Genomic DNA, 24517 nt, shown 5'->3' with positions numbered 1-24517 from the left:
GTAGGCCATGGTGATAATGCAAAATTACTTCTGGTCATCAAAAGAGATGTTACTTTCAGAGGTATTTCAGAATAAAGGGGACTGTCTACTGGGTACAGTAAGAAAACAAAAAAGAACCCTATGAGATAATTTTCTCCAAAAGGTGAAGCTTTTTAGAAACCTTCTTATTTATTCTATTTATGATAAAAAATAACAGGAACAGAAATAGAAAGATACAGTTGTATTGTATAGTGTTATGGTTGCCTTTGCTAAATAGAATGCATTTTGGCATGCTGGAATGGTGTAGCCAATTGCAGAGAGCAGGTTGATGGTTTCCTTAATTTTGCACTGTGTAATATCTTCCCTCTTTTCCCCACACAACACTGCTTCAGATGATGGTGAATAGGACCACCGAGGTACAGTATTGCGGTTATACCGAAATATATCTTTTTAAAACTTTTATTGTCTTTTTTGTCCAATTAGAATAAATGCTCACTAATTCATACTAATGATTAGAACTTTCATTATTAGGAAATTAATTTGGAAACTTTGCCCATAATTAGGGCAAATAGGTAATTCAAAAATTTTAATATAACATATTTATGAAACACTATTAATCAGTATAGCTATTTAAAAAGCTCATTAGAGTAGAGCATGAAACAATACTGTTCCATAATATGTGTTTTACTAAGTGAGCTTTATTATTAACTTTTTGCCAATAAGAGATGTGACCTCCTTCTCTTAATGAGAATTCTCCATTTAGAATCGAGTGAAGTGTAATTTAAGGAGGTTGCTCTGCCAGTGTTTCATCCTCTTATCTCTTTGCAATTGCCCTTTTTTGTAATTTTTTGCCACGTTGTATATAATCAGTAATGATGTTGAGCATATCATGAGCAAAATATTTTCATCATCTTGCTATCTGATAATAGTTGTCATGAAATCATCTATTTTCCACATACCTAAATAAGTCCCATCCACAAACAAAATCAAGAAGAGCATTTGGTTTAGAGTGTGTGTGTGTGTGTGTGTGTGTGGGAGAGAGAGAGAGAGTATGTGTGAGTGTGTGTGTGTGTAGTGGTCTCTCTCTGTTGCTATCAAGAGGCACTAATACAAAAACCATTGAAAGTGTATTATAAAAATTAACCTGTATTATAAAATTTAACCTTCAAAGGCAAGTGACTGTTTCTGTAGACTGATTTTCACTTTGCTGAGGAAATTGTCTAGATTAACATTTCATATGATCACTGGGTTGTGGACCTGGCATTTGCGCTTAATATTAGTAGTGTATTTCTAAAACTAATACCTGTTTATTAACTAGTTTATTCATTGAGATGTGAATAGACTTAAATTATTCATATCATTTCTTCTGTTCCAAATGTTAGGTCAGAGACTTTTTAAAAAATGCCCAACTGCTTGGTGAAATTGCTCAAGACTGGAATAATACAAATTGATATATCTTAATTACTGATTTTAATATTTTTTACTTTTAAGTGATTTTTGGTAATTGTTTACATTTTTGAAGGCAGTGTTGGTTCTAATCATTATGCAGCAATTTGAGTAGATACATACTGAGTTAGAAGTATTTCTTCAAGGACAGTAGAATAACAAAGAGAAACCCATCAAACCACAGTCCTGTAGAATCGTGACCTGAGCCTTCCATCTCCCTGTTAATCAGGGAAGGATTCCTGAGGGGCTTACACCAACCTCATGCTAATCCAAGAGTCACAGCCTGAGGCATCACTGTGGATTTTCAATGAGGCTGTGTCAAGCAATAAATTAGTTTATTTCTGAAAATGGGAAAAATAATATTATTATACTTGAATAATTTGAAAATGATTCATCAGCGATCTCTGTGTTTTTCTGAAATTAAATTGTAACTCAAATAATAGATACATGTTCAGGATATGACTGGGTGACAGGAAATATCAAGATAAAAATAAAAAACATCTAGTCAATTATTTCCTAAAATATTAAAGTTTGACATTTTGTAAAATAGCCCCCAGGTTGTAGGCTGGGTTTTTTTCTTGTATATTGACATGAATATTTGGCATCATGTAGATACAAAATAAAAATATCATGACTATAAGCGTAGGCTTTGGATTGATAGTTGCTATTCTTATTTTGTATCTTGCTTCACTAGAGTTGGAAATTATTTGCAGCTAATTTGGCTACTAGCACAGAGGAATTTCTGTTACCTAAGGTATCTGAATACTTATTTAGGCTATTTTAAAAGCAAAGTCACCAAGTGAATAGGAAAATAATGGTTGTGATGTGAGTAACATTTCTTAAAAACAATATTTTGTATATCAAAATTCATTTCAAACAAAAGAAGGCAATGCAAAATGGCCTCAAAACTGCAGGATTTGATACCCAGTTTTACAGGAACAGTCTTTATTGTTCCTATTATCTTTTATTAAGCAATGGAAATTATGGAGAGCAGGAACAATGCTTTTTTTTAATATGGTAAATAAGAAAAGAATCAGTATGCTTCTGCTGTGAAAATGGCAGAAATTTCTAATTATGCTTTCATTAGCAAAAATGAAAGGAAATATGCTTTTCTCTATTTAAGATTTTCAGACTCATTTTTAAAACACTCTAAGAATAAACCGTTCTCTAATGTTCATATGATTTATTTATTTTTATATTAGTCTTACTGATAAAATTTAGTTTAATTAACGTTCAAATTGGGATTCCACTTAATTTTTTCTTTGTTTTATATTCATATTTATTCTACTGTATTGTTTAACTATTGCTTTTTAAACTTTTTTTCAGAACAATATAACTGACAAAATTCAGTTGTTAAAGAGGATAGAAATATCAGGATAGTATAAATGATGTGGGATGAAATTGTATATCTTCTGTAAGAATTTCTCACAATATATTGAATTTCTCACAATATATTCATAGTTCCAAAGATACAATATCAACCAATGCTATTTTTCATTTTGAAAAACACCCAAACCAAAACACAAATTTTAAAAATAGAAGATGTGAAATTTTCTCTGGAGAAAACATTCTTTATTCATAGTTATATTCTATGGCTGAAAAAATACTGTTGTTTAATCATATTTTGTTTTGCTTTAAAGCTAAATCAACTCAGGAAACATGGTTTTATATAGACAGCCAATCTCATAAATAAATAAATTGTTATAATAATTAGAAATAATGTTGCCAAGAAATATAGGATATTTGTTTACCTTTTCATGTTGACTTATTTACCACTAAATTTAAATAATACCACTCAAACTTGAAAATCTTATTAAAGCATTTATGACCTGATTTACTTTGCTCACTTGTTAGGTAGACAGTTCCCATGTGATTTTCTTCACTAAACCAGGGACTACCACGCATGGAGGTAAAATGCTTTACTGACTGCTGTTTTCTTTGCTTTCCATAGAGTGGATTCACCCCTTTGCACATTGCTGCCCACTATGGAAACGTCAACGTGGCAACTCTCCTTCTAAACCGGGGAGCTGCTGTGGACTTCACAGCCAGGGTATGGATTAAAATAGTTTCTCTTTTAATTTGATTTATTGATTGATTGGCCACATTGTGTGGCTTGCAGCATCTTGGTTCCCTGAGCAGGGATTAAACTGAGCCCTCAGCAGTGAGAGCATAGAGTCCTAACCACTGGACTGCCAGGGAATTTGGCATTTTACTAAAGTAAAAATAAACAGTGATAAAGATTTTATTTATTTTTTTCTTAATGGATCCATCTGTGCTGGAGAAATTAGATTTTCCATTTTTTTTTCCTCTTCAAATCGTAGGAAGTCATTATGAACCAGCAAGTGAAAAATAGTGTGTAAATTCACATGCATGCAGATCATTTTTTATAAGGAAGATGCTGATTCTGACATCAATATGAGCAGTTACATTTAAAGGTCACACCGTGAATCATGGATGAAAAACTTCAAGTCAACAAAAAACTGTTAAAATGTTCAGTATAAAATATATAAGTACATTTATACTATATCCTAACAGTGATTATAGGGCACATAATTTGACACAGATTTTTTAAAATAAATTGAGAATTTGGTCATATGAGGAGTCTTATTAGCTAAAGATATTACGATGTGTTATACGTTTAATGGTATACTTTCCTTGGAAAGAATTCACTTACATGACAGATATCAAATTCAGTATACTTAATATACTGTAAATGCAATACTTGATTTTGCAAAATCATAGCATACCAAAAATCAGGTACATATCCTTGACATCATGATGATTATAGAATAGCCAAGAAAAGAAATACATATGATTCATGCTTACAGTCTTTTGTCCTTAGAAGTCTTCTGCCCTGAAACTATATTGCGTTATTTTCAAGTTTTTCATACTGAATTATTCTGAAGAAGATGTTTTTAAGAATCATTTTTCCATTGGGTATTTATTGGCATATGTGTATTCCATTTTTAAGCATAGCAAACTTTAGGATCCCAGAATCTCTAAGTGCATGAATGTTTTAAGACTTTGGACTAGGGCTCTATCCTAGGTAGGACCTGAAATTTTGCTTCTATTATGCAAAATTGCTTCCTTTGTCTCTTGACTGTGATGTGTAGATTTAGTACATATGTCATAGTTATTGATTAACTTAGTTATGCAGTTTTATAATGTTTTCCATTCTCTATAGTGCTATATGGTTTGTGTGCTTTTTTTGTTCCTTAAAAATCAAAAGCACTGAAGGCATAGAAACCTTGGATAAAGTTGCAAAATAGGTCACAATCTCCTTTGTGCTCTTCAGCACAAAGCCATCACCACCATGCCCTGTCACACCCACCATGCTCTTGTTTGGTCTCTCCACAATGTAGAATGGAATCACTCCTCTGCATGTGGCCTCCAAAAGGGGAAACACAAACATGGTGAAGCTCTTACTGGATCGTGGCGGTCAGATTGATGCCAAAACTAGGGTGAGTGTCTCTGTTCTTTCCATTTCCTACCATATTATTTTTTGTATTCTTTTAGCAGGCTCTTTAAAATAACAGTCCCTAAACACAAGCAATGCATTTTCAAGGAAATTACCTTCTTGGATTTGATTTAAACTTCATACATTATATAAAGGTTTTACATGGTCAAGTGGCATTAATATTTGCTCATAAGTACCCAGAGAAGCAGAATGCTAGCTCCTCAAGGAGACAGTTTTTCAAGTTCTTGCTTACTGATTTTCTGGGCACAAAGATCAAAGGTTGAACTTCCTCATCTGAGATTTGGCTAGTCATAAACATCAAGAGCCCAAACTCATTAGGACACATTAAGCTATGAGAGTGTGGTTTTTACATAAAAATATTTTGAAAATCTTTTGGTTTGAACTTTTCAATTCCTAAGTCGTTTTTCATAACTAGCTATGCTATAGGGATCTGAGCAGGAGATCTCTGGTTATGCTTATGGAAAAAAAGGCATACAGTTATTACTATGCTGCATGTTTACTCATGTCAACATGCCAAGAGGCAGTGCCCTTCATTGATTTCAAATTTTTTGAGTAAAATATAGCTCTGAGTTTTTATGCACTCCCAAAAACTAGATAATAAGATATCAGGAGAACACAACTGTTTAAAGTGCAGACTCTGAATGCAGACTACCTGATTTCAAATGCTACTTCTGCTTACTAACTGAGTGGTATTAACTTTTTACTTGTCTTCTCTAAACTTAGTTAGGCTAGTAATACTACCTACCTCATAGGGTTGTGTGAGAATCAACTCTTAGGTATTTTTTTAAGTGCTTTGTGGTTAGTCGCTCAGTTGTGTCTGACTCTTTGCAGCCCATGGACTGTAGCCCACCAGGCTCCTCTGTCCATGAGGATTCTGCAAGCAAGAATACTGGAGTGGGTTACCATGCCCTCTTCTAGGGGATCTTCCCAGTCCAAGGATCGAACCCAGGTCTCCTACATTGCAGGTGGATTCTTTACCATCTGAGCCACCAGGGAAGCCCAAGAATACTGGAGTGGGTAACCTATTCCTTCTCCAGAGGATCTTCCCGGCCCAGAAATCAAACCAGGGTCTCCTGCATTGTGGATTCTTTACCAGCTGAACTACCAATAAATTACTTAGCTACTCATAATGTTTATCATGTTATGGAAATGATGTACAATTACTTGCTTAAACATTAAACTAGTACCTTAGTGTTAATTCTCGAGTACATTTGATTAATCATAGACTTAAGCAAAACTTTAAACATCCCTATTATGTCAAATTCTGAAATGTATGGTGGAAGAAGTCTATATAAGTTAGTAGATAGAATATGTCCCTTGTGATATTTTATTGTCACTTTGTTTAATCCTGGGACTTTGCATGCTCATAGTCGAAGGAATAAAGGTCTAACCTAATTCCCCTGCAAATCTTAAGACTAAAAAATATTTTAATAATCTTATCATCTTTGAGCTTTTAGAAACTACACGAGTCCCAGACTATACATTTTGGATTTTAATGACTTTAGACTATGTTGCTTTTTAAATCTCATTTCTCTACAACATTTGGTCCAGAGTACCTGGGTCATATTATCATGTGGGAACTCTGAAATGGTTTGCTTTTTCTGTCAAGATCTTTGCTGGGGTGTCTAGTGTCTTTCACCAGGGTTTTATGTGGTTTCTACCCTTTGCTTTGAGGGCATGCCTTTTCTCTTGCTATGCTGTAGGTATGCAGAATTTGGAATAATTACGTATAATGTCACATGATTTGCTTATTTGTTCTCTGTATTTGAAAGAAAGAGTTTCTGTACCTCCTTCTTTAAGTCCATTACTTACATAATGAGTCCCTTTACACTCACCTGTCTGTCTCTATTGAGACTCTCTAGTAATTGAGAGGACCAATGTAAAGATAGCACTCTGCAAATGCAAAAAAAAAAAAAATTATCTTCATCAGTGTTTTAAGGATACATGTTCCTCTTATTAATGCTTTTCTGGTGTATTCATTCATTATTGAGGCAATTGATTTTGTTTTTATTGATCATCACAATATTTGCTTTGTCCTTTACAATATGCTCTAATTTGCTTGCCCTTCATACATTTGCGTATATGATTTAAAAGTGTAACTGCAAATGAGCGTTGCTTTTTCATAACAAGGGTACTGAGAAATGGATTTTTAGGCTAGTTCTGTCAGTGTAAGCATTGCTTTCTTCTTAAAGGGAATATTTGGACTGTATTTCATCCAATGTAGCTTTTAGATATAGCAAATAAATAGAATTTCACTCAGGTATTTATAAAGTGAAAATAGATTTTCTAATTGTACACATTGTGCAGATCTTCTGTTCATTCCTTCCTTAAACAAATAATTATTGATTTCCTACTTGGTGTTATGAACCCTAGTGATACAGCTGTTAACAAAGACAGACTAGATCCCTGTACTCAGAGATGCGTATCAACAATACCCAAGGGAGCAGATTAGCAGCGTACTGGTAAAAAAGCTTAATATTAAGCTCTTTTAAAAAATAAACTATAGACTCTGATTTGTAGACTTTCCCTCTGGTGATTCGCATGGTTAAATACTTCCAAACTTCTATCATGGCCAACGAGAGCTACCAATGTCATATCCCTGATGCAGAATTGAGAAAAGCTAGGCAGAAAATTGACTCTCACCGATTTGCACGAGCTGATTCCAGTGTACCCTGGGATCAGTCACAATACTGAAGGTGGCACTGAGCTTTTCCTGTAAGTGAAAATATTTCCTCATTTCTAAAGTAGAATTTTAAAAGCTGTTATGTTCTTTAGGTTTTGGCTATAATCATTAGACCCATATCCTTCTTACCAAAAGTAAAATCACGTAGAGGTATCTGCTGAAAATCCAGGACTATGTCTGGAATCAGGAGGCCAATTCATGGTTTGTTTTTTCTTTTGTCCTTTAAAAACATATTTTAAAATTAAAAAATGTTGTATTTGTTTTTGACTATCTTTTTAGGTACTATAATAATGTGTCTATTGATGGAATTTTTAATAATATAAATATTATTCTGTAATATTATACGTAAAGGCTTTGGGGCAATTTAAAAAATCATGCCCACAATCTCTCAGCACTTTCACCAGCATTATATCAATCACTGAGACATTTTGCATCTCAGAGGCATTCTCATCATTGACTAGAATCTCATGTGAAACTTTAAGACATTTTCACCAGAGCCTTGGTTTTCTGGTGTCTTAAAAACCTCATTTTCATGTTAAAACAAAATGTTATAGCTAGTTAAGCATGATATTATTAACTTTTATTAAAGGCATTATTCTTTTTTATTTTTAAACTTATTTTTATCTAATGTGGAAATACTTCCTATAAGGATTATGGTTAAAATATTGAAATATGTATTTCAATGCAAGCAATAAAAGTATACAAAAAACATGTGAGGATGATTAATGAAAATGCATCAGAGAAAGAGATCACCCTTGCTACTCATTATTAGAAGTAATAATTAAAGTAGTAGTAGGGGCTATAAGTTGTCATATGCACATGCTGTTCTAGGCACCCTGTTCAGTACTATGCTAATATCAGCTTAATTCATCTTCCTAACAACTTACCAAGTATTATTGTTTACTTGTTGAGAAAATATGGTGGTTTCAATTGAGAAATAAGACTACCAGTGTGAAAAATGAGTTTCAGAGGAGTTAAATAACTTAACCAAGGACACACAGCTTAGTAGTTAGCAGAGCTTATATTAACACACAGACTTCAGGATACATTACTGGAAGAATAATCTAAGCTGACAGGGAGGAGAGGAAAAGATAAGAGAAATGGTTGTAAGAAGCTAATGCTGTGGGTTACTAGCCAGATAAATGGTGTTCCTTTAAGGATTACAGACATTGCAGTGTGATTTGAAATGATTCCAATGTGGTGGGGGGAAGAGAACACAGGGAAGCGGGGGGAAAGGCAATCTTCAAATACAGTCTTAAGAATGTAAGTTAAAAAAAAAAAAAAGGTAATGAATAGATAATAGCTCCTAAGAGTAAAAAGAGTTTAAAACATTCTTGAATACAAAACATCTCAATAAAGATTTGGGGCAGGGGATGAGACACTGTACTTTTTAGAATATATCCAAAATCTTCCCAGATTGATAATGTTGGGCAACTTGAATTTGATACAATTTACATATCATTTATACAGGCAGATAAATTACATCACTAAATTGTAATATTTATTTGTAGAACCAATTATTTAACCCTTAGTGTTCCTTGATATTCTAGTGGGTTTTTTAAGTGTTCTCCATATTTTCCTATTATTCTGAGAGCATTTTGGAGGTTTCAAAATGATTATGCCATGAATATTTCATATAATCTTTAGAAAGCAATACTCTGCCTTTTCTAAAAGTGATTTAAAATAGCATCCCTTCATCTTTCAAACAAGGCTGTAAGTTAAACTGGGTAAGAAAAACCATCCTCATTCAACATATCGTGAAGCGGAGCCTCAGGCAGATTCACCCATGGTGGGTTGATCCAAGACACACTCACACCCAGAGCTCAGTGGTTCCAGAGACCACGTGCTGGACTGTGCACGTCATGTCTTCATTCACTGTGTTGGATTTCACAAACTCTAGATCTCCATGAAGCCCCCACCAAGAATACGTTTGAGATATGAAGTTGCATCTAATTGCTGTTTCACTTAGAATACAGCAACCAGTGCTCAGTATGTCCACCACCAGTCACTGGTACCAGTATACAAATGCGTCAGCACGGTAATCACCTTGCCCACACAGTTTTTCTTTTAAGTTCCTTTTGGCAAACTTTAAAATAAATTGGCATCCCAACTGCAGTAGTTTATATATATATATTTTTTTGCTGAGAAGACAGTCTTTTCATGCTAATTCTCAGATACCCCAAAACTGCAGGGTCTATTTTGGTTATTAGTATCTCAATACTGGCTAAATAGATTTAACAAAGCAAGGAATAGTTATCATTAAGGTCCTAGCCAAAATCAGATGACTGGCCAAATAGATTTAACAAAGCAAGGATCAGTTATCATTAAGGTCCTAGCCAAAATCAAATGACTCAAATTTGATAATTTGAATAGAAATTATTCAAGGGCTTATTTACACCATTGTAGCTGGACTGAAGGGGAGGCAACAGGGAAGGTGACATATCCCTGGGGCTAGTTGCCAACAGGGCTCATTACCAACCCTAGGTCTGAAAGGTGAGAAGAGGTCACCTGCCCTTCAAAGGAGAGAGCTGTACACAGAAGGCTGCTTTGGTAGGAGTGCACACTTGGTTAAAGAGTCACTGCCAGACCCAGGAGATCCTTCAGGAAGTTGCTTCCATGTCTTGCTGTGTATCCCATTGGCCAACCCCAGCCAGAAGCCAGGGGGCAGGGTAGCCCACAATGGAGAAGGGTAGAGCACAGATCTGGAAGGGCAAATGGAAGATAGCTAGCTTAGACATCACAGAATGTTGGATCACCTTTAGAAGGTGAAAAAAAATGACCTTCTTTTTTTATAAGCCTCATGGAACATTTCAGAAGAATTTATCAAAAGTGACAATTCAAGAGAGAAGATAGATGGACAAGTTAGATTAAGAAGAATTTTTAGAAGCTGTGTTAGGATAACCAGAATGAAAATAGAGTCATCAAATATCATCTCTGGGGGTGGCTCCAGGCAAGTAGGACTTTGAAGTTCAACAAATGCAGCACACTTTGCTTCTCCATCTTCCTCAATATACAAATTCATGACCAGCCAGTTTTTTTTTTTTTTTTACGTTGAACCTCTACACATGGGATTTCTCTTATTCTCTCCCTCTTTTTGTTCTGTCTTTGCCTTTCTTTTTCTCTCTATCAAGATTTCTCTATGTTGTTTTCTCTCTTAAGTTTTCTTCTCTATCACTTAACTGATAGCAATTCTATCACTGATCTGAGTCACTGGGACTGAATTTAGGAAACCCTCTCTTCAAGATGGCAACAGATACAATCTTGGTTTGTTTGTTTAAAATGAACTCAGGCCTATCTTTCATTCTTTTGGCAGGATGGGTTGACACCCCTTCATTGTGCTGCAAGAAGCGGTCATGACCAAGTGGTGGAGCTTCTGCTGGAGCGGGGCGCTCCCTTGCTGGCAAGGACGAAGGTGAGTTGTTATGAGGAAGATGGTGTCCAGCAAACTCTTTAAGACATTTTTTGATAGTATCTATTCTTAAAATCAAAGCATCAGCTGAGCATATTCTGGTTCCTCAATTGTTGTGTTTGAGGAATGAGTCGTAGGTATCAAACTTTAAAAATTATTTTAAAAATACATGCATTGAGGTGTATTAAATGTGTCAGTTCAGTTCAGTTCATTCGCTCAGTCATGTCCAACTCTTTGCGACGCCATGGACTGCAGCATGCCAGGCCTCCCTGTCTATCACCAACTCTGGGAGTTTACTCAGACTCATATCCATTGAGTTGGTGATGCCATCCAACCATCTCATCCTCTGTCCTCCCCTTCTCTCCTGCCTTCAATCTTTCCCAGCATCAGGGTCTTTTCCAATGAGTCACTTCTTCGCATCAGGTGACCAAAGTATTGGAGTTTCATTCAACATCAGTTCTTCCAATGAATATTCAGGACTGATTCCCTTTAGGATGGACTGGTTATATCTCCTTCAGTCCAAGAGACTCTCAAGAGTCTTCTCCAACACCACAGCTCAAAAGCATCAATTCTTTGGCACTCAGCTTTCTTTATAGTCAAACTCTCACATCCATACACGACTGCTGGATAAACCATAACCTTGACTAGACGGACTTTTGTTGGCAAAGTAATGTCTCTGCTTTTTAGTATGCTGTCTATGTTGGTCATAACTTTTCTTCCAAGGAATAAGCATCTTTTAATTTCATGGCTGCAGTCACCATCTGCAATGATTTTGGAATCCCCCCCCAAAATAAAGTCTGTCACTGTTTCCTCTGTTTCCCCATCTATTTGCCGTAAAGTGATGGGACTGGATGCTGTGATCTTAGTTTTCTTAGTGTTGAGTTTTAAGTCAACTTTATTTTAAATGTATAACTTCCAATTATTTCTATATTTTTACCTGCTGTTCTCTCTGTAGATAGAAATGTGAATATTACTGTATTATATGTAAATGTGGATATTATATATGTGATAACGTCTCTAAACATTGTTAGTCTACATTTTTATGATACTCTGAGATGGCTGTAAAATGCATATAAAATTATGTTTTAAAGAAGTACAAGTAGCAATACAAGATAAGATTGTATGGGATAAGCTGTCCAATCTTTATTTCTTAGACAGTACTATTAAAAAGAATTTCGTGTTGGTTGATTATAATTGCGATTAATAGGTGATGTGAAAAGCAAAAGTTAGGATAGCCTAGCTACAGAGAACCATTAAACAAGCATATTGTTCTCTATGGCATAGTACATCTTGTATATTCTGGTCTCATTTCATCAGTGTTCACAGCCATGAGGAAAACTCTTATCCATACAAATAGAAACAGAGTGATGAGCTGATTTATTGGATATTTTCTTTGAGTTACCAGAAGATAGCGTGAGACACAGTTTGAAAATAATCACACAGAGTTATTTAATGGGAAATGTAACAACACTTGGATCCTTAAATACAGCAGAAATTTAGACAGGGGACATTTCTTTTATTTTCTCCCTATTGCATTTCTCCCATCCCCTGAACATGATTCATATCAACCAATGCTGTAACTAGGGTAAGCTGAGAAAAATAAGGCAGCCAACACAAGTACATATTTTTCAATTTATGTTATAATTAAAATTTAATTGAAATTATTGGAGCAAAAACCAGCCCACAGGTTCAAAATTTGTATAGAATGAACTTAGTCTTTAGAGATGTGCCTCATAGGTCCTGAAAGGGTGGCTTCAAATCAGAAGTATATGAAGACAAAGAATAAATCATCTGCATCATTTTCATTCTCATATCTATACTATGAATGTTGTAGAGATCTGTCTTTAAAATGCAACATTTTGGGCTGGGTAATGCATGCATACGGAGAAGGCAATGGCACCCCACTCCAGTACTCTTGCCTAGAAAATCCCATGGATGGAGGAGCCTGGTAGGCTGCAGTCCATGGGGTCGAGAAGAGTCGGACACGACTGAGCGACTTCACTTTCACCTTTCACTTTCCGGCATTGGAGAAGGAAATGGCAACCCACTCCAGTGTTCTTGACTGGAGAATCCCAGGGACGGGGGAGCCTGGTGGGCTGCCGTCTATGGGGTCACACAGAGTCGGACACGACTGAAGTGACTTAGCAATGCATGCATAATTAAGGAAAATTTTGTTGAGGAAATAGATTGAAATTTAAATGGAAGGAACAAAATTTCACACTGGTCATGCTATAACTAATAAAAGACCTGTATCAAATTGAGGGTAGGCAGATAGGCCATTCCACAAACAATAAAATAATCTCATTTGCATAATTTGCCTGTAATTGTAATCACTAATGAAGACTATGGTTTACCTTGATGGAATTTTTTAATGGCCTACTTGTAAAAATCAGATACCATTCATGTATCATCAAACTGGTCTTCCCAGGAGACTCAGTGGGTAAAATATCTACTTGCAATACACGAGATGCAGGAGATGCAGGTTTGATACCTGTGTCGGGAAGATCCCCTGGAGAAGGGCATAGCAAGCCACTCCAGTATTCTTGCCTGGAGAATCCCATGGAGAGAGAATCCTCGTGGGCTACAGTCCTTAGTGTTGCAAAGAGTCAAACATGACTGAAATGACTGAGCATGCATGCATGCACCATCAGTCTATCATAGTGAGTAGCTACAATGTGCCAAGCAGTGTTCTGGACACCAAGGGACTATCAAGAAAAATAATATGCCATCTGTAGTTTCAAGAAGCTCGGAATTTACATGGGTAAGATAGACAAGGAGTTAGTACAAAAAGTAGAGCTATGTTTGTGGGAAGGAACAGAAGAAAGTGAATTAACCATCTTGGAGTGAGGTGACACCACTGGCCTGGAAAGGGCCAAGGCAACTAATACCAGACTAGCTTCCCTCCCTCTCCATATCTCCCAGCTTTGTATCATCTTTTATTCCTCCTTCAAGCAAATATTCATCTATCTAGCTGTCACTCTCCCTCTTTCTTTGAAAATTCAAATGCTCAGTAAACTGTGACTCTTCTCCACAACTTATCCTTTAAAAAAAAAAAAGATGTATCCATCATTTATTTGGATGCACTGGATCTTAGTTGTGATATAAGATCTAGTCCCTGACCAGGGATCAAACCTGGACCCCTTGCATTGGGAGTGTCAGGTCTTAGCCACTGGACCACCAGGGAAGTCCCCAAAAGCCCTGTTCTAATTGGTGATTTTAACAATCTTGGTGAGGGCAGTAGATGATCGTTTCACTTGGCCTCTACAGTTTGCTCACTGTAAAGCCTCTGTAATTTCTGTGTTTAACCTCCCCTTTGTCCAACCACCTCCTCTGTTTCAGTGAATACTCTCCAGAAGCCCAACTCCAGAAAAATGTTTATTGTTCTGGTGCCATTAGCACCAGAACTGTCTCTCAGTTGAACTGTCTCTCATTCACCTTATTCCCTCACCTCTATGCACCAGAAATTCCCTGGTTACTTGTACCACTCCCTGACATACTCATACACACCTGCTACTTTTCACCCTGATATAAATCCAGCTCCCATTTTTGAGGCTGAATGGGGCTGCAGAAAGCATCCAACTGCAGTGATGCGGCTCTCTTTAACTTTGTAATCCCTAATGATCCCTGTGATCCCTAAGTCGACCTGATGCTGCCTGACTACACACTGTATTTTCCTGTCTGTTTACTCTCACTCCCTGCCATCGGATTATTCTATACATTTTCTTTTTCCTTCAAACTTCTTTTTTAAAAAAATTTTATTGGAGTATAGTTGATTCACAATGTTATGTTAATTTCAGGTGTGAGTGTTAATTTCAGCAAAGTGAGTTAGTTATACATACATCCACTGTTTTTTAGATTCTTTTCCCATATAGGCCACTGCAGAGTATTGAGTGCCTATGCTACACAATAGGTCCTTATTAATTATCTATTTATTTTTAGTAGTGTGTATATATCAACTTCAATTCCCCAATTTATCCCTCTTCCACCCTTATCCCGCCATAACCTTAAGTTTGTTGTCTGCATCTGTGATTCTGCTTCTGTTTTATAAATAAGTTCATCTGTGCCCTTTTTCTAGATTCCACATATAAGTGATACCATATGATATGTCTTTCTCTCTCTTACATTACTCAGTATGACTAAAATGTGGGCCTGGTTTGGTTTTGATGTGCAGAACGGGCTGTCTCCACTTCACATGGCTGCACAGGGGGACCACGTGGAATGTGTGAAGCACCTGCTCCAGCACAAGGCGCCTGTTGATGACGTCACTTTGGACTACTTGACGGCCCTCCACGTTGCCGCACACTGCGGCCACTACCGAGTAACCAAACTTCTTCTGGACAAGAGAGCCAACCCGAACGCCAGAGCCCTGGTAAACCTGGCCCAGTCCACGTTAAATGAATACAGGTTGACACCAGCGAACCCACACTGATTGATCAGTGGTTGCAGACACCAGCAGTGCACGGTTACAGATACACAGTTAATTCTAAATTTGTCACCTCCCACAAGTTGCCTGCCTACTTCATGCCGTCACAGTTTGCTATTAAATAACGGCAGGGATAGATTTAAGAGAACACCAAGGTAACATTGCCGTAATTAGCAAGTCATAGATAATATGAAACCTCTGGAGTGATCAGCATTTTTAAATGGAAAATAGGAGTTGCAAAATAGGCAGTTATAAAAATAAGTTCTATACACCTCTATATAGAGTCAGAATAAAATTGTAAAAAAGCTAAACTTTATAATCTTTGGGGGAAAAATGTTTAAAGTGAACAGATTTGACTGCGTAAGGTAATGTAAAATGTAAGCTGTAAAGAATTCACTTGGAGATGTTCCTTATTGACCTGATTCCTCAACCATAGACTAATAGAAAAGTGATGCTGGTCATCTTTTTACTTCAGGAAGTATTTTATATGAACTATTTCAGCAATTGCTCAAGAGAAATCTGCAAATGGTTGTCCCTAGAGCACCTTCTGTGTCCCTCACAGTCTAATATTGAATAAGTCTCCTTGCTTCACTTATATTTTAACCATAATCATTGGAAGTATTAGGCATGTATTAATTTATGCCTCTTGTTTCCTAATTCTCTAACTAAAGGCAAATCCTTTTTTCTATTTGTTTATGTCAGTTAAATTAGTCTTCAGGCAATCAATATTTAAGAGAATGTATTAGAATTAGAAAATATTGGATCTTACTTTTATGAGAAATTTTCCTTGGAATCAACTTATTTATTGTTGCCTGGGAAACAACTATACTTTTTGGGTTATGTGCAATTACATGAGGATGTTTGTTTTCTTACAAAGAAAAAAGTACTCATTTTTAATTGGATAGTGGCCAATAAGCTTATAAGATATCATACTCTAATCATTGAAGATCTTTTAAGTGCTACATATACATGTTGTTATTTATATCTGGCTTATTACATAGCTAATAGATGGGAAATTAGTTTTAAAATGTTGTGAATAATAATGTCATAAGTTAAAGAAAATTATATACTTTCCCGAGAACTGTTAATGTAGAAAAATATTTTCTGATAAAAAGTCCCTATTGGGACATGCAAAATTGTTAACTAGCAAAATGGATACAGCTATTCTATATAGAGTCATCATTGTTCAAATAAAAATATAATACTTAACACATAAGGATTAAGCATGGGGTTAACAAATTTTTATGTAATTTCCCCCAATTCCTGCACATTATCCTAGTATGAAAAGTTAAAAAGTACCTTAAAGACTTCTCCACATTTCTTTGCTTTTAAGAGATATCTTCTTACAGTTATTTAAAAAATTCTTCATACTATTTTTGAAAATATTTCAGCACTTATTACTTTCTTTCTAAAACAAAATGTATCTTGATTGGCATGTTATAAAAATGTTATATTAAAGATATAAGAAATATAACATGGCTATAAAGATATTATCAACATAAATAATGATTTCTGCTAATATACAACAATTCCTCATAAAACATTTTTAATATAAACAGTATAACTTCTGGCTATAAAAAATGATCAACACAAATAATTTCTGTTAATTTGTAACACCTGTTCCCTAAAAAAATAGTAGCTAACCTGAAACATTTATTATAGAGGTAGTCATAAATCTTAGATTTTCAAAATAAAACAGGTAATGATTTTTCACTCTAAGAAATAGCCCATCATCAAAAAAAATGTATTCTTATCTTTGAAGCATCTTTAAGCCATATAATAATCTGTCCTATTAGTATACTTTAAACCATTTTAGAACTAAACTATAATTATGTGTGTTTTTTCCACCATAGAAGAATAGGCCCACGTCCCTTTTGTTTTCTCTGTAACCACACAACAATGCCATACCTGCCCCCCACACATGACACAAGCCTCCAGGAATACACCATCGCTGTCTAACTCCAACAGCTACAGCATTTGAAGAAATGGTAACATTATGTGACGATGTAGCATTACTGCCTGCAATGTGCCAGCATGGAGTTGTGTGAGACTCGTTTCTGCATGTTTTCAACTAACTTGATTGTCTTTTGCACAGAATGGTTTTACTCCACTGCACATTGCCTGCAAGAAAAACCGCATCAAAGTCATGGAACTGCTGGTGAAATATGGGGCTTCAATCCAAGCTATAACAGAGGTAGAAAAATGTTTCAGCTTGTCACGAAACATTCCTTGTCTTACTCCTTCTTCCCCTTCCTTCCACCCATCTTCTGTCCTCTCCGAGTTTTATTTATCTGAAGAAGCCCCAAGGCCCCCACCGGTGCAGAGGAGTAAAACTGCTGTCGCTTTGTTTCGCAGTCTGGCCTCACACCAATACATGTGGCTGCCTTCATGGGCCACTTGAACATTGTCCTCCTTCTGCTGCAGAACGGAGCCTCTCCAGATGTCACTAACATTGTGAGTATGGCTTGGGTCAGAATAACCACAGGAGAGAGAGTGAGAGGATGTGTGTGGGTGTGTGTAGAGATGTGTGTGTGTGATCAAAGCTCAGTGGCTGGCCGAGCTTTGGGAAGCACCCCTGTGATAACTTTATTGAAGTAATTGCTAGAATGTTGGTGAGGACAACCTCCATAGGGTAAGAAATATTTTACACAGTACATTGGAAGCTGTGGAGCAAGACTGTGTCAGCTTCCTGGTGCAGATGAATTGGCCACACATCTTAAATACAGTTATTAAAATGCATTTTAAGAGGTCCTCTGAATGTGAATGAATTATTGGTTGGAATAAAAACTTTATGGCTCAAGTGAATCATATTCCAGGTAATTTTGGTTAAAATATTGAGTACCATAATTGGTTATATCAAATGATTAACCAGAGGTAGACCAAGAGTTTTTTGTTTAATTTTTTTTTACTTAATATCAAATTCCGCCCCTTTAAATCACATGGATTTTCCATTTTCTAACCTTACTCTGTTGATTTTTCCTTTTGATTTGATTTTGTTTGCTAAAGTAGTTATACTTTGCAACTTTTTCACGTATCCTAAAGTCCATGTTGGTCGCCAGACAACTTTTGTTCTGCCAATAAATGCTGGATATTTCAGAATTCTTCTACATAATCTAAGTTAGGATTTTTATTTCCCATTTCTTATTTCTCTCATTTTCTTGGAGTCTGCCCAGTTAAACTTTGATCATTGAATGCAGATTTTCTTTTGAACAAGAGAACTTGCTCTGTACAAGGTGATGTCAAGTATTTGAAGCTCACCAGGACCCACTGAACCACTGAGAGGCTTTAAAAAGTATTCAACAGAAGTAACTCCCCCAATACATGTTAGTGTTTATTATTAAAGTGAATCATGCTTTCAAAAGCAGTTGGTTTACTATGGCTATTAATTTTGGGTATCCCATTCCTTTTAGGTTGTAAAACAGAATGTTCAATTTCACTTTTTATTTGTATTCCCTCTCACTTTCTCATTTCCTTGTGTTTTGCACACTGTTTCCATGCTGAAGATTCTGATGTGTGGACAAATCCATATGAAATAAATTCATTAGATTTTAATTATGATTTAATACCTCTCCATAGTATTCACAATTGGAGTATAAAACCACTAAAGAATTGAAATATAGTCTATATTTATAATTCCCCTACTTACACCTTATTGATCCTAAAGTAATGCTGTATGCAAATTTTAATTTCTCCATTAAAGATAAATTTCACAACATGCCAACTTGAGTTTAATTTATGGTCACTTCTTAGGACTTTAAAAGAAATCAATAGCATCTTTTTTTGTGTTCAGAAATGGCTGCCTCTCTTTTTTTAAATTGAGACCTGTACAATCCAGTACCTTTAAAAGAAGTTCTCTGAGTCCTTTCTCACTGTACTGTGCTTTCCTTCTCTGCATTAAAATGCCTGCGGTATCTCAGGAGCAATGTTGACACCATGTGAATTCCATTATCATGCTGTAATGCTATAATAATATAGATAAGTATAGTCTATGCAATGCTTGATTGAAACTCCCTGTGTTTCTGAGGGGAGACTTTTTGGAAAATCTTTTTGAGGGGAGATTTTTGCTAAATATTTTCTTAATCCAAGAAAAGCCACAAGAAATGGTTGTATGGTTCTGTGGCACTCTTAATTTGCTTTTTCACTGACCAATTCCAAATTATTTGATGCTTATGGATTTACTCCATATTGATATGCTCCATTCCACACACAAAAAAACAAACCACAAAAACCTGTGTAGGCTACATATAGATTTTCAAGTAAAAATAAATAGCAATTAAAGCAAGAAAAATGTTGACATCTTTAGGTTCTTAAATACTCCCAAATTTGGCAATTGCTGTATTAAACTTTAACTTCCACCTGTTGGTCATTATGAAGTTCTTCATTCTTCATCTTCTCATTTGTCCATCCATACTCTTTTCCTTCAGATCCTTCAAAGTAAATATTTGAGGGGCATCTGCCAACATAATCCTCTCCTTGAACGTGTTTCCTAGTTGCTTTTTGTTTGTTCATTTTAAGTTTTGTATGATGTGTCCTTCAGGGAACAGATACCATAGAGATAGGACTGCCAGAAAAAATACAGTACTCCCAGTTAAATTTGAATTTCAGATAAACAACACGTAATAGTTTTTAGTATATGCATTCCCCAGGCAATAGTCAAGACATGCTAAATTAATATTCTTTGTCTGGAATTCAAATTTAACTGGCCATCCTGTATTTTGATTTGGTAATTTTGGCAACCCAACATTTAGAGGAATCTAACTTTCTCTAGCAGTGGGATGCCTGTGAACTGATGTCTTCTCAGAACGTGAGGCTGTAGCTCCTGCATCCAAAACTCTTTGCGGTTGATTAAGAAACCATGTGAACACTGGCTGCCTGCTTGCTGTGTCAGAGTTGGGCATTTCCTGACCCCAAAGTACCCCGCCCGTGGAGCCTTTGTGTGTTGCCTGAAATCATGTTGCATTTTTGAATGCAATGCTGTCTGTTATGCTTTGATGCTTTCCAACTGATGCAGCCAAAGTGGAAGTCAACATAGCTGTCAGCAGAGTCGGTCTTAATGACTGGGAGGAGGGGCATGAAATTTAGTACCTGCTTTGGACCTGAGCGTACTCATTCTCCTGCCAGTCTTGTTTATATGTCTCAAAATTCACTCCAAGCTTGAAGTGTACCAACAACTCAATCATGTGCAAATATTATTACTGCAAAGTTCCCTTTCCAGAAAGTTCACAAATGTACTTTAAAACCTAGAAAGCTGAGCTGACAGTTGTGATACATCCATAATCCAAAGTATGCATTGACAAGCATGGGAGTAAAAACCCCAGCACTTTGAGGGCTCTCCAGACTGCAACGTGGGGGACACAGAGCTTTTCTCTTCTTATAGTTAATCAATGGATTCATGGCTTAAGTTCACACTGCATATTATATTTAAGAATGTCCCCTAATCCTTAAAGTTAATTAGCTTAAGATAAGGAAAACAAGATCATTGAATAAGATGAGGTACCCATTAACTAAGAAATGGAAGTTACTGATTAATATAATATATAACATCTTTCATTTTCTTATTTATACTTATATATAAACAAGGATAACATAAAGCTAAAAGAATAAGGATAGTTTACCATAAAAGTAAGTTATCCAAAAGTCATTAAATAAGAATTGAACACGGCCATTGTTTTAAAGTGGACAGACGATTTGCGTGTGTATATGTGTAACTTTTCTTTGAATATAATGTTTAATATTTTAGGGTTTATATCTTACTTATCAATTTCAAATGTGTAAACACTATAAAAAATTATTTATTTTAGGTACAAATAAGGATATTGAAAATACTAAGACTAATACTGGAAATACTACATTTTGAAAACTCCTTATTGATAAAGTTTGGCTTGTAAAGGAAACATAAAATTCATCATTGAGTAGGTACTCCTGAGACCTCTTTGATTTAACTTCTTATAAGAAAATTTATTTTTGTCTTCATTTCTTCCAAAATTAGTAAAATTGCCATATTATTATAGGACTCTGAATAAAAAATTTGAGTTTTTTTTTTTCTCTAAATCAGAAGATCTAGCTTCATCTATTTAGGGACAGGTTTTAAGTGATACAGAAAAGTCAGAAATTGTGGTTGTCTGAAAAGGAAAAATCTTCCCATACATCCAAAGGGTGAAAACAAATACAGCTATTCTGATAATGTTATTTGATGTGATAACATACTCCGATACATTTACAAAAGTCAAAAGATAGCATCAGAAAATAAGGCCATTAGAGGATAAATGAATCACCAACAAAAAGAACATTAGAGTTAGACATCCAATTCAGTGCTTTTAAATTCAGATCATTGGAAATGAATTTCTTATAATTTCATAAGGAGTGGAACACTGAACACTAGCAAAAAATGAACTGTGAGCTAAGTACCAAACGAAAGTTTGGTAAAAACTTTGTACTTTGGTAAAAAGTCTGTCTTAAATCTTCTTAGTCTGTTTGTTGTGCAAGGAATCAGAAGAAATTATTCACCGGGATTTGTCAGGTGTATCCAATTACCTCAACCAACTTTGAAATCAATTTACTCTATTTGGAATGGTTTACCAGGTTGAAGTCAACCTTCTTTTCTAGTATAGTTGTGGTGACAAAAATAACTTTTATTCTAGAATCTTATTCTTTTGTAGTTGTAAAATTGTTTAACAGAATGAACCCCTGCTTTCTTTAGAACTACTGTGGATTTAGTATGCTGATTGGAAAAAAAAAAAATCTCTCTTTTAGAGGCAGGAATTAACAGGCTTCCTAATGAGAAAATTCTCTTATGTCTAACCATCATCCTTCATGCTGCAGGGTAAGCTGCCTTTTCCTGATAGGTGCGTCTGCCTTGAGGCAGCACGGAGATGCTTAAGGAGAGACCCGAAGCTCAGTGCTGCCCACCTCAACCTATGGCATTGTTAACTTTGCTGTACTCACTTCTGAGTGGTTCTATCAAATAACTGTCTGTAATTAAACATGCTGATCAATGATAAGCAGGGACCTCCTGGGCAAATCAGATTTCTCATATGAACTGTCTTTAGTCTCAGAACACCAAGACAAATGTGAAATAATAGCTTATTTCAGAAGTAAATGTTGAATTCTGGAAAGGAATGGCTTCCGTATGGTGCAGGTGCTGCAATTTTTTGTGTTGACTTGATCTTTAGCATCTAGAGTTTCTCATTAGTAATAACAGAATGAAGTCGTAATCACATAGGCAAGTGTGACAGATTTTAGGTTTGCCGGATAAAAGATGACTTCATGTCACCAAAGACAATTAGTTTATGTTGGTTACAAAGTCAAACCTCAGGGTATCCTGGATGTTTGGGTAAGTTCACCAGTTTTTTTATGGAGTGAAGTGAAGTGAAGTCACTCAGTCGTGTCCGACTCTTTGCGACCCCATGGACTGTAGCCTACCGGGCTCCTCCGTCCATGGGATTTTCCAGGCAAGAGTACTGGAGTGGGGTGCCATTGCCTTCTCCAGGGGATCTTCCTGACCCAGGGATCGAACCCGGGTCTCCCGCATTGTAGTCAGACACTTTACCATCTGAGCCAGATGTTTATATATACATTTGTTCTATCCTTATGAAGATGGAGAAGATACCAAACTGTGTTTTTCCAGACTGAAGAATTAGGAAGTAATTGTGCCTTTACCAAGATTTCTTACACCTTTGGATATAATGCTATCTTTCACAAAAAGGCACATTTTTATTGTGTGCTATCCAGAGCAGTGGGTTTGCTTAAGATTCAGCAATCTCTGTTTCCTGGCAGCGTGGGGAGACGGCCCTGCACATGGCGGCCCGTGCAGGGCAGGTGGAAGTGGTCCGATGCCTCCTGAGGAACGGTGCCCTCGTCGATGCCAGAGCCAGGGTAGGTGCTGGTGCTTGGGGTTTGCTGCTGTTACGCACATGACTTCCATCTCCAAGGGATGCTGCTGTCCATCTCCTGATGTGGAAATGCCAAGGACTGTAGGTGAACGCATCAATTCAGTAACAGTTTTTGAGGCAGAAATGAAATGGTACAGTGAATATACACAATGGAAAATACACTCCAATTTTAGAAACATTAATGTTTGAAAAAATGTACAGTATATAAGAAATTGGGCATTGAGTAACATTTTAATGATTTTTTTTAACCTATGAAAGCACTTCCACAAATATCTTCATTTTCATGAGCTTTAATATTTTTATCTATATTATAAAGATATTTACATAATATTTATTTCTTACCACCAAAGCTGATCAAATTTCCATAGACATTTCTTACTAGTTACTGAGAAACAAATCATGTTCAAAGTTTTCATGTTTCCCCTTCATATGCTTTATTTTCCTCCTTTTTGTAATGAGTTCTACTTTTCTTCTTTTCTGATTCTCCATATTTAGACGTTCTGTCCTTCTACTCTTCCAAAATATGGGAGATTGTGTGATTGGATTCTTCCATTTCTAATTCCCCCACAACTTGAATTTTTTCCCTCTTCTTTTAAAAAAAAGTTTTGCTTCCCTGTTTCTTTTTTCACCTTCTTCCTTTACACTGAATATTTTATCAATATCTTCTGTTTCCTTTTCCACGCTGTGCTGTTAACTTTTGCGCTAGCTTCTTTGGGATTCTCATAGAATATTTAAATACTTTTTCTCTCCTTGTTCAATATCTAAGCTAGAGCTCACTTCAGCATGAATCCCACCCTTGTGAGTCCATTTCAGAAACATTAGTGTACTGGAATGAAAGCATTCTACCAGAGTCATACAAATTGTCATTTTAGGCAAGTCATTTCACTTCCGGGTCTTTATGATTAAAATGTAAGCTTGGCCTTAGAAACCTTGAAACTCCTGTAGACTTCCTTAACATTCTCTGACTCTGTGCATGTTGCAGCATTTTTTCCTGCAGACCTTCATGCAGAATGCAGTGATACATGGGCAGCCTTGACATTACTGTTGTGCCTTTAGATTTTATCCACCTTTCTATCCACTGTACAAGTAGTGTAACTTATGTTCTTTGGTAATCATTATTGTTGTTTTATGCTCTTATGTGTTAAGTGTTTTGTTATTCAATCTCTATTCTTCCCTGCCTTGGCATTTTTCTTGGTTCCCTCTCCCT

General features: G+C 36.0%; 1 protein-coding gene across 17 annotated transcripts in view; it reads left to right on the top strand.

Annotated features, from left to right (window-relative positions):
* Window positions 1–24517, top strand: part of ANK2 (ankyrin 2) — a 581957-nt gene that overhangs the window by 441037 nt on the left and 116403 nt on the right. For 11 of the 17 annotated variants that reach the window (XM_061419353.1, XM_061419351.1, XM_061419339.1 and 8 more), the window contains 7 exons: window positions 3377–3475; window positions 4788–4886; window positions 10900–10998; window positions 15167–15364; window positions 17514–17612; window positions 17774–17872; window positions 23195–23293. In XM_061419353.1, the coding sequence (XP_061275337.1) occupies window positions 3377–3475; window positions 4788–4886; window positions 10900–10998; window positions 15167–15364; window positions 17514–17612; window positions 17774–17872; window positions 23195–23293 (792 nt within the window). Of the gene's footprint in view, window positions 1–371; window positions 396–3376; window positions 3476–4787; window positions 4887–10899; window positions 10999–15166; window positions 15365–17513; window positions 17613–17773; window positions 17873–23194; window positions 23294–24517 lie in introns of all 17 variants that reach the window. The other 6 variants (XM_061419352.1, XM_061419338.1, XM_061419337.1 and 3 more) reach the window with 2 other exon arrangements.

This window comes from Bos javanicus, chromosome 6 (assembly GCF_032452875.1).
Source record: "Bos javanicus breed banteng chromosome 6, ARS-OSU_banteng_1.0, whole genome shotgun sequence".
Lineage (NCBI taxonomy): Eukaryota > Metazoa > Chordata > Mammalia > Artiodactyla > Bovidae > Bos > Bos javanicus.
This window is presented reverse-complemented; position numbering and strand designations above follow the sequence as displayed.